The following is an 11438-nucleotide window of genomic DNA, read 5'->3' on the forward strand; positions in this document are numbered from 1 at the left end:
TTTTGGAGGTAAAAAAAATTTTGCTTTCAGGAAAGGGACATGCTTAAGGAAATCAAAGCACAAAGCAGAGTACCCCAACTTCTAATGACTACCTCCCTTGAACCTCTAAACCCACACTGTATTTATATTCAGTGCTTAAGAGCTACATGATATTGCCACTCTGTTTATACCTCATCATATGCCACCTTGTATTGTTCACGTGTATACATCTTGTATACATACAAGGGAGCTTCCCTGGAGTAGAGCCCATAGCTTGGGAATGTCTGAATCCCACCACAGGGCTTTGCCCATGGCTATCTGCTTGCCAGTCTGACAGTGACATCCTAGAAACTGCCACAGTGAGAAGCGGGCTTTCCCCGTTTGAAGTATCTGTTTGCAGATAAAGCCCGAAAGAGACATCACAGTCTCTCACAGGCGCTTGGATAATCTCAACCATCTTGGCCAAGTCACTGCTTGTGTAACATTCCATTCTGTCTAAATTCCCCTTTGCGTTTTCCATTGGGCAGGGTACACACTTTCAGTCCAGACACAAGCACAGATTAGCCACAAAACACAGAGGAACTGCTCGGTGTGAAATCCTGTTTAGTTTCCCTTCGGCCAAAGTTATTAAACACTGTTACGAGGAAGGATACCAACATGAATCTATCAGACAACAGAGGCTCTAAGACGCTGTCTAGGCAGACAAACAGACGTGTGGAACAACTTCAGTGCATGCAAGACACGCAGGAGTGTTTGCAAGTATATAAGCCATGGCCTGGAGGGTGAGGGAAGGCGTCACAGAGAGGTTGGCACCTGAACAGCCCAGGGTTTTGAAAGATGAATAGGCCCAGGACAATCAGACATGGGATCAAAGGGCATTCCGGATTGTGTAAAACACTGGCAGAAACATAACAGACTGAAAACTGCTAGAAGGACGCATTCACCACCAGGGAAGGAGAGCGGGTCAACTGCACTCTTCCAACTTTCCAAGAAGAAAAACAAGCTTTCAAACAAGCAACGGAGGAGGAAAGTTTCACCAGTGCTTGTTTTGTCAAGCCTCTTAGCCTTGCCTCGCTTTGTTTGGCTTTTTCTGTTTTGTTCCCTCTTAAAGAAATAAAACGTTCTGCCGGCTTAAAACTTCAGTGAGTAAAAGTACTTCAACTTTACTGAGGAAAAAGAAACTGAAAAGTGACCCAGGGGCAAGGAATACATAATTAATAACACTTTTCTCTGGATTATCTGAAAGTAGCAAAATTTCAAAGTCAGGAATCACTCATTGCAACCCTTCTCTCCACGAACTCAATACGTATTTCCTTTCTGCCCACTATTTGTCAGTTTCTGGAATACCAGGTCTCTGAAGCATGCTCAGCTGCCCTCCTCTTTGAGCAAGCTCCTTGCTCGCAATCTAATAAAAGAAATAGCAGAGGGCAATGCATTCATACCCTGTTCCTTCTATGGCGGCCAATCAAAGCCCAAAGCTCACCCAGAGTTAAATTCCAGTCGAGCTAACCCACGAAGACAAACACACTTAAATATTCTAAGGGCAACAACCGAGATGTAAGACATTGATAGAGGTCCTCGGGAAGGGTGCTCATCAGCTCTTCCTGGGAGCAGGGAGCGGGCGAGCGGGATTTCCTGGCCAGGGGTTTGGAAAGCTGAATGGGGAACAGAGGAGGCTCGGAGGGGCTGAGGTTACCTGGGAGCTCAGGTAGACTTTGAGGCACTCCTCGCACACGGCCTTCTTGCAGCAGGGCAGGGGCTTGATGGGCTTGTCTTCCAGGCACACCCGGCACATGAGCACCATAAGGGGCGCGTAGGGATCCCCGACCCCACCCAGGTCGGAGTAGGGTGGGGCTCCCAGCAGGCTGGGCACGGAGAACGGCTCGGGCGCCAGGTAGAACTCCAGCTCGATGCTGCCGCCGTCGGGGGACAAGGGGTCCGCTGGCAGCGACAGCTGGGGGCTGGGGAAGGAGGAGGGGGTGCCGGGAGGGTTGGTCACCGGCGGCGCCCGAGGTGGCGACGCGGGCAGCGCCAGCCGCTCCGCCGAGGGCACCTCGGGCAGGTCGTTCTCCACGCAGAACACGGAGCAGAACACTTGTCTCTTGGCCGGGGGCGGGCGCCGCGGGCCCAGCACGTCCAAGACCAGTCCGTCAGGGGCCCCGACGCGGACGCGGGTCGGGGGCTCAAGCTCCTCGCCGGGGGGCGCCTCCTGCTGTTCATCCCCGCTCTCTTTTCGCTCCCCCGTTTCCTCCTCCTCCTCGGCCAGCTGCTTTTGCAAAGCCTGGGCGTTGAGGGGCCCGGGGAGGGCCAGTCCCGCGGGCTGCCCGGGTGCCCGGCTCTTGCTCCAGCTCGGGGCCCCCCGGCTCCCCGCGGGTTCCGGGGCTCCGGCGTCCGCGCAGCCGGAGTCCGCGCAGCCGGAGTCGCTTCCGCAGCCGCCGCCGCTCGGCTCGGAGGAGGCGGCGCGCGGCCCGGGCGCCCCGGCGCTGTGCCCCGGCGGCCTCGGGGGCTCCGGGGGGCCCGCGGCGCCGCCAGCGGGGGTCCGCGCCTCCAGGGGCCCGCCGCCGCCGCTCACCGTGCTCTGCTCCTCGCCCATCGCCGCCCGCGGCCCGAGCCGCCGCTGCCCATCCAGCCGCCGGGACCCCCACCCGGCGCCGGCGGGCAGCGGGGGCAGCGGCTCGGCTCGACTCGGGGCTCCGCTTCTGCTTCCGGGTCCCTCCTCCGAGTCTGGGACGCCCCGAGCTCCCTCCAGGGAGCCCGTGCTCCCGGGCGGCGGCGCGCGGGGAGCCCGGCCCGGCCTGCTACTGCTCCTCCTCCCGGTCCGCCCGCGCGGCCGGGCACCGCCTCGGGGGCACCGAGGGCCGCTCGCTCCGGCCGCCGGCGCGCGCGCCCCACATGCAGATCGGGGCGGCGCCGCGGCCCCCGGGAGCCCCCGGGCGGGACAGAAGGGTCCGGAGGGAGGAGACCGTCAGTCCCGCGCCATCGCCGCTCCCCGCTGTGGGCCAGGCGGCCGGAGGGCGGTGGTCACAGGGTCGAGGGGCCTGTGACGCCGCCGCGGCGCGCACCGGGAGGGGCAGCCCGAGCGCGAGCCAGCCGCCGCGGCCCCTGGGGGAGAGGCCGGAGCGCGCGACCTCCCGCTCCCGCGCCTCGTGCTTCACCTAGAGCCCTCCTCGCCGCCCCTCACCCCACCCCTTTGGCGCACACCTCCCCACACGTACACACGCGCGCGGCCACCGCGCGCTCACTCACGCACACCCCGAGTGGGTGTGATCTCAGACCGGGATGCGCTCCCGCGCCCGGAGTTCACACTCGGCCTCCACCAGACACCCTCCGGAGCCCGCAGGCTGCCCCTCGGGCTACACTCCGAGGAGAACTTCCTACAAAACTCTCTTTACTGAAAGCGGGAACCAGAAAAATCCTGCCTACTTAGGATTTTGCTTTCGCTTGTTTCTCTTGAGTTCGTCCCATTTGAAATCCTCCGAAGATGGGGTTCAGAAAAACAACGCTAGGAATTCTTGGTTTAAAATGTTGTATATAGGACTCTGCTTTCTGCTTAATGAAGTAGGAAAGATGTTTGAAGCCCACACGTGTGCCAAAAAGTACGTTTAACCTTGAGCGCTGGTAAATAACGAAGTTCACGTTTATCCCCTTTTCCTCCTTTTCAATGTCCTCGTAGGAACTTTTTTATAACCCTTTGAATAGTCCAAAACGAGTAGCCTTAATTAAGATAATAAGATGGTCTGGCCTAATTAATAAACCGGATCATTGGTGGAAATCATGAAAAGTTTTATTAGCATAACCATATTTATCCCCAAAACTGTTTCCAAGACAACAATTATATTTGAGCCAGAACTTAATTATGTGTTGATCTATCTTTGTTTTCCAGGAAGTATTAGTCACCCAGACTGGTGCGTTTTAGTTCCCTAAAGCCAATGAAAACATTTTTGGGAAGCCAACCTTTGTTTTTTTTCATCTTGAGAGGGAATTCAATTTACACATTCATGTAATAGAAAGGAGCTATGAAGTGTGTAGAATTTTTTGTCTTGAAATTGTTTTTGGATTGTTCTAAAATATTTTCCAAATCAGATATAAATGATAGAAAAGTGATTAGGTACAGGACTAAGGGTTTCCCAGGTGGCTCAGTGGTAAAGAATCCACCCCGCCAATGCAGGAGACACAAGAGAGGCAGGTTCAGTTCCTGGGTGGAGAAGAAAGACAGCCTGCTCCAGTATTCTTGCCTGGGAAATGCCATGGACAGAGGAGCCTGGTGGGTATAGTCCATAGAGTCTCAAAAGAGCTGGACATGAGTTAGTCATTAAACAACAGCAACAACAAAACTCTGGCAAGAGTGATAAAAATAGGAAGTGAAAAACAACCATCAGTAACATCAAGAATGAGATAGGTGACATCACTCCTTATGCAGCAGTCATTAAAAGGATAATGAAGTACTGCAGACAATAATATGCTCATAAATTTTACAGTTTGGAAGAAGCTAATTCTTTGCAAAACTAGTGCAACTCAGCCATAATTGAGCAAACATAAACATGCAGGACTAAGAAAGCAGAGTAACACCAAAGAACATCTCTATCACATGTGTCTGATGTTCAGCAGCACCACAAAGGTATAAGTCTAATCAGTCGGTCTAAACGCCACCTCATTTGTCAGTTCAACTCAAGAATGAAGAATTTGGGACTCCCCTGGTGGTCCAGTGGCTAAGACTGAGCTCTCAATGCTGGGGCCCTCGGTTTGATCCCTGGTTGGGGAACTAGTTACAACATGTCACAACTAAGACCCTGCGCAGACACATAAATAAATAAAAATAAATATTGTTTTAAAAAGGAATGAAGAATTCTTATTTGAAAGATTAAATGTTATTTAGGGTTTTTTTTTTCATCATGGCTCACTGATTTCCTGATAACTGCTGTTTTTTCCAAATGATCCTTGTGTTTATTGCTTTAAAGGCAAGGACAAGAAGCCTGCATGTATGTGTCTTTTCTGTATGCCATCTGATAACTACTTATCTGTTCTTTCTAAATGGATATAAGAGTAATCCATGTTTTCTAGATGACAGTTGTCTGAGGGTAAGACTGAAGTAACAGTGACGGATACAAAAAAAGTGTATCTCTACAGTGTCCACAGGAATCAAACCCCTCACAATCTTCCCATAACTTTGGGACCCCCTCTCCTACAGATACTTGTCATAGGTATTCCAGAAACATGTTCCTGCCCTGTCCATCATTCTGTTCCTTATTCCTCAGATTTGATTCACTGAAAGTGGCTTTCCTTGACACTGAATCAAGTCACTGCTGGGATTCTTGAAGGCTGCCTGGCATCTCTGCTGCCCTTCTGCTTACCATGACTTCCTCCCATGGGATTCATCTGGTGTTTTGTGAAAATAGAACCACTGCATACCAGCCTCTAGACAGACTCAGACTTGAATCAGACCTGGGCCCAGCACCCCTGGTCTTCAATCTGGGACCCATGGGACACCAGCAGCTTGGAGTTAAAATGCAAAGTTAATATGATGATCCTATTCTCAATTTCCCCTGAAATAAAGCACATGAAGCAGCTATGATGATTGTGCTGATAGGATTCATTAAATATATATATATATAATATATTATATAAATATAAATATGTATATATAAATATATTTTATATATATATTTATACACACACACATATAGGTTGAAAATATAGTTACCATTGTGAAAATTTCACTTGTCCAAGGCAAACTTAGTATTCTCAGACTCAGACCACCTGCTCCATATCAGGCTATATACAGTTGTTAGCACAATAGGAGCACTATCACCAGTATTCTGCCACTAACAGGTTCAACTTTCAATGTTTTGTAATTTGCAGTGAGCTGTGCACCTTCCCTAAAACCAGCGCTTGATTATTGGGATACAGTACTGACATAGTCAACTGCTTTTGATAATTACTGAGCATTATTTTTTTCTATAACCACCTTTCCTGTCCTGGCTTTTAAACATGACTTGCTTCTGCTTCCTTGGAAAATTTTTTTCAGGCTATAGTTTGATAATTAAAGAGCTAATTTTGTTAATTTATTAGAAAATGTTATGAAAAGTCAGAAAAGCCGTGAATCATTTAAATTTTACACAATAAAGGGAAAATTAATTTCTTTGTAACTGTTGTGGGAAAAAACATAATGTTTAAATACCATTAAATAATTATACAGCGAGTATCTGACTTGTTTTTCTATCAGTCCTTCAACTAATATGTGTATGTATATATTTTATATATACATGCATACATGCTAAGTCACGTCAGTCATGTCTGACTCTTTTCGACCCTATGGATTATAGCCCAACAGGCTCCTCTGTCCCTGAGATTGTCCAGGCAAGAATACTGGAGTGGGTTGCCATGCCCTCCTCCAGGGGATCTTCCAGAAGGGATCGAACCTACACTTCTTATGTCTCCAGCATTGGCAAGAGAGTTCCTTACCTGATACATGTATATATTATATATATATATAGCACCACCTGATACATGTATATATATATATATATATATACACATACATACATATACATCTATATTCCATGGACTGTGTAGTCTATAAGGTCACAGAGTCAGACATGACTGAGAGACTTTCACTTTCATATGTGTATGTATATATATTATATATGTGGACTTTATAGAGGCTGCTAGTGGTAAGGAAATTGCTTGCCAACATAGGAGAGGTAAGAGACAGACATGGGTTGGGAAGATCCCCTGGAGGTTGGCATAGCAACCCACTCCAATATTCTTGCCTGGAGAATCCCATGGACAGAGAAGCCTGGCGAGATACAGTCCACAGGGTCGCAAAGAGCGGGACACAACTGAAGTGACTTCGCATGCACACATGCATATATGGGCTTCCCAGGTGGCACTAGTGATAAAGAATCTACCTGCCAATTCAGGAGACGTAAGAGACATGGGTTTGATCCCTGGATCAGGAAGATTCTCTGGAGGAGGGCATGGCAATCCACTCCACTATTCTTGCCTGGAGAATTCCATGGGCAGAGAGATTTGGGCTGGCTACAGTCCATAGGGTCACAGAGTCCAAAACGACTAAAGCAACTTAGTATATACATATATAAATAATTCATTTCCTGAAGAGGAATGAACACGGTGGGATGATTTTCTAGGTCTGCTTCTGAAAGGCACAGTGGAATGTTGTTCCTCATACTCCAATTTTCTCTCTTCTTCACCCATAGAGAAAGAGAACTTGGAATCATTAAGGAAAAGAGGTATTTAGTATACCAGAGAGGAACATTTTGTTTTTCTACCTAAATTCCCTGAGGAAAATCCAAATAGCAGACTTTATGAGACAAAGTTAAAAATAAAGCAAAACAGTGTATTCCTTCAAATTATAAAAGTAGAGCCCAAATGCTTGGAAATCAGAGGAAACAGAATAACAAGGAAGATGAGCAGGGAAAAAGAAGATGAATAGAAGGGAGAAAGGGGGGGGGAAAATGAAAGGAGAGGGGAAGAGAGAGAAAAAGGGAAGGAGGGGAAGAACTTTTTTATCCACTACCCAAAATAACCACATAAACTACTTTAACACCTTGATAAATTTTATTCTAGTGTTTACGTTTGTGTGTATAAAAAATATCAAATGGCATATGCTCTTTTTTCTGCTTTTTTTCTTAAAAATTTAATCATATATCCTGACCATTTTTCACACAAGACATCTATACATCATCACAATTGATGACCATATAGAATTTTACTTTATAGATGCATCACAATTTATTGAACTAATTCCATTTTATTTTAAAAATTAGTTTTTAAAAATGAATTTAAGAAAATGTATAAAATTTAATATATATGAATATGTAGTATAATTTTTGTGTACATTTCTAACCATATCATAAGGTCCTAGAAATTAAATTGCTGTTGTAACAAGAGTAGATGTAATTTTGAGGCTTTTGGCACACATTATCAGAGAAATTTAGCACCAATTCATAACCCTTTTAACAGGGTATTGAGAGAGCCTCTCTGTTCTGTTCAGTCACTCAGTCGTGTCCGACTCTTTATGACCCTTTGGACTACAGCCTGCTAGGCTTCACTGTAGGATTTTTCAGGCAAGAATACTGGAGTGGGTTGCCATTTCCTTCTCCCATGAGAGAGTCTACATCTTTAATATTTCTGAGGAGATTTTTAAAAATTAAAGATATTATAAATAACATTTTGTTTTTAATTAATGAGCACATTCTTTTAAATTAAAAGGGAAAAATCAAATATTAATTGTCAATTCTCTTTGGATATATATAATTTAGCATGGCCTGTATGTTCTCTGTTCCTGAGGTTGTGGCTTCCCTTCCTCATCTTTTTAAAATTTCTTCATCACCTGCTCCTAACACTCTAAAAATGCTTGGAGATAACCTCAGACATAGGTAATACTTTTAAGTCTGTGACAGTAATTCCTCATTTCCTAAATACAGGCGCACCTATTTGAGTGCCTAAATTCATTCTCAGATGAATGCCATGCCAAGAAAACCTCATCTTTCAGCCTACACTGTGGAAGCTCTTGGAACTGAGATGGGACATAGTACAAGATCAACTCTTCTCGACCTGAGAGAAGCCAGTTCTGCCCTCACAGAAAAAGTCGCCTTGGAGTTTTAACACCAACTCAAAGCAACTCAACTCTACTCTGGCGACTTTGGTTTACCATAAAGATGTCAACCCTGGCTCTCTGAAATCCCTGATCTCCTCTTCCTAAGGCATAGAATGACATAAAGAGAGAGAGATGCTCTGTCTTTCTGTTCCCCAGCTTCCCTTTGTGAAAAGGGTGTCAAGTCACAGCCTCCTCCTGACAGGCTTTATTTATAGCAGGAGTCAGAAAAATTTACAGCCTGGCCCCTCCCTGGCCCTGAGACCGGAATGCCTCATTGGTTTGGTAAGCAAAGAGCGAGATACATCTCTTCTTATACAGTTCTCAGTACCCACTGCCTCATTGCTGGGTAATTCACAGTTAAGGAAATCATTTTGTCCAAACCTAGGCATAATCAGGCATCAGTGCAACAGAGCTAAAGATGCATTTGTACAACCAACGCTTTGCTGAAAAGCACAGAGATTTTCTTAGCAAAAGGAAAAGCAGATCTCTTCCAAATTACAGAAGAAGTAAAGGTAATTTAAAGAAGGTTTATTTAGAACCATGGAGAAGTGCTTACAAAACAGGGTTAAATAAAAAAAGACAGGAGAATCTAATGGTTATGATTACAACTGGGTAGGCATGTATGTGATAAAATAAGGACAAAAGTAATAGAAGTTATTGTATAAGGGTGATGATTTTTTCCCTCATTTCTGAAGATTTCTAAAATTTTATATCATTTTAAAAATGAACAAGACAGAAAACAAGATTTTTTTTTTTTAAAGAATGAAACAGTTTCATCCTAATGAATAGGGAAATAAAATTGGTGTTAATAGAAGTTATTTGCCTGCACACTCGTGAAAGTTAAAGTATGCAAGTCCTCCTGTTTGTGTTACAATTCAATTCAACAATCATTTCCTGAAAGCCTATTATATCCTGTGGCATACTTTGGCAAACTCAATTTGCTAATTTGTTCCCTAAATATTCCTGTATTTTTAACTTCCTGACATCTATGATACACTTTAAGCTGTCCTGAGCAAGAACATATCTTAGCTATATACAGAAATCCAGTGCTCAGCATTCTGCACATAATTAGTTTTCGACAAAACATTTTAAAGGAAAGAAACGACGAAGGAATGATCTTCTGTAGTGACAATCATTATACAGAACTATGGTTCTTAAATTGTGTGCCAAGGGGCCCTGAGGCATAACAGTAAACTCCCAATTTCTAATTGATTAAAACTCTTGGATCTCCCTCCCACAAGAAGGAAGGGACATGTGTACCCCTATAATTGATTCATGTTGATATATGGCAGAAACTAACACAATATTGTAAAGCAATTATCTTCCTATTAAAAATAAATAATTTTTTTCTTTTTAAAACTCGGTATATTGAAAACTCTTCAGGGAATCACAATTAATCACCTGTTGGATACCACGTAAACTACTGCTATTGAGTTGTTCGGACCTCGTTACTATTAGAAATTTCTTTTGGCCTCAGTTAAAGGGCAGAGCTTCCCCATTGACTAATCAGTAAGGAATTCACCTGCAGTGCAGGAGCCACAGGAGATTCGGTTCGATCCCTGAGTCAGGAAGACTCCCCAGAAGAGGGCATGGCAAGCTACTCCAGTATTCTTGCCTGGAGAATCCCGTGGACAGAGGAGCCTGGTGGGCTGCGGTCAGACACGACTGAAGCAACTGTGTTCACACTCACAAAGGCAACGTGAGACTCCAGGGTGCCATACTCTGAGGAAGTCTGGACCTTTAGGTTGGAAACCACAGGTATAGATAGAGCAGAAGCAACACGATCAGGAGCCTAACCTTAGAGCTTTATATTTTAAATGTATTTTAAACGTACCTCTGTCATAAAGAATTAACCTTAAAGAAAACTCTTGAGAGTCCCTTGGACTGCAAGGAGATCCAACCAGTCCATCCTAAAGGAGATCAGTCCTGGGTGTTCATTGGAAGGACTGATGCTGAAGCTGAAACTCCAATACTTTGGCCACCTGATGCGAAGAGTTGACTCATTGGAAAAGACCCTGATGCTGGGAGGGACTGGGGGCAGGAGGAGAAGGGGAGGACAGAGGATGAGATGGTTGGATGGCATCACCGACTCGATGGGCATGGATTTGAATAATCTCCGGGAGGTGGTGATAGACAGGGAGGCCTGGTGTGCTGCGATTCATGAGGTCGCAAAGAGTCGGACACGACTGAGCGACTAAACTGAACTGAACAAAAGGTCTGGTCCTTGCTACCAGCTCCTGGAAGGTAAGTATAGGGCCTGACTACAGAAATGGGTCTTTCTGTTTGTATGAGGACCTTAAACCATACACAATCTGTGCTAACAACATCATGGATGCAGTGAGGGAGGTGGTCTTTGGGTCACATGGTGTCAGCTTGACCTCTGGAGGGGCAGGGAACTAACCTGAGTCACTGGTGTGGTCTGCCGTGTCTCTATCACTGACTTCCCTTAAAAACCCTGGACACCAAGGCTTGATGAGCTTCTGTGGTTGGCAGTATTCCATGCCTGTTGTCACACATCACTGCTGGGAGAAATAAGAACTGTCCACACTGGCAACCCATTCCAGTGTTCTTGCCTGAAGAATCCCATGGACCGAGGAGCCTGGTAGGCTACAGTTCACTGGGTCGCAAAGAGTCGGACACGACTGAGCAACTAAGCACATGGCACTGGAAGGAGCCAACTGCTGGGTCTCTCCTGTACCTTGCTCTAGGTACTACTGCCTGCGGCCGATTTGGATTTGTGTCTGCTCATTGTAATAAACCATCACTGTGAGTAGACATTTTTGCTGAACTCTGAAAGTCCTTCTAGGGAATTATTGGATCTGAGGGTGGTCTTGAGAAC

General features: G+C 45.7%; 1 protein-coding gene across 3 annotated transcripts in view; it reads right to left on the bottom strand.

Moving 5' to 3' along the window:
* RNF217 (ring finger protein 217) overlaps positions 1 to 2999 on the bottom strand; it is a 155414-nt gene extending 152415 nt beyond the window's left edge. For 2 of the 3 annotated variants that reach the window (XM_065911791.1, XM_065911790.1), the window contains exon 1: positions 1676 to 2999. In XM_065911791.1, the coding sequence (XP_065767863.1) occupies positions 1676 to 2572 (897 nt within the window). In that variant the 5' untranslated portion in view covers positions 2573 to 2999. The remainder of the gene's footprint in view (positions 1 to 1675) is intronic. The other variant, XM_065911789.1, reaches the window with a different exon arrangement.
* Positions 3000 to 11438: the final 8439 nt, after the last annotated feature.

The sequence above is a fragment of the Muntiacus reevesi genome, chromosome 19, assembly GCF_963930625.1.
Source record: "Muntiacus reevesi chromosome 19, mMunRee1.1, whole genome shotgun sequence".
NCBI lineage: Eukaryota > Metazoa > Chordata > Mammalia > Artiodactyla > Cervidae > Muntiacus > Muntiacus reevesi.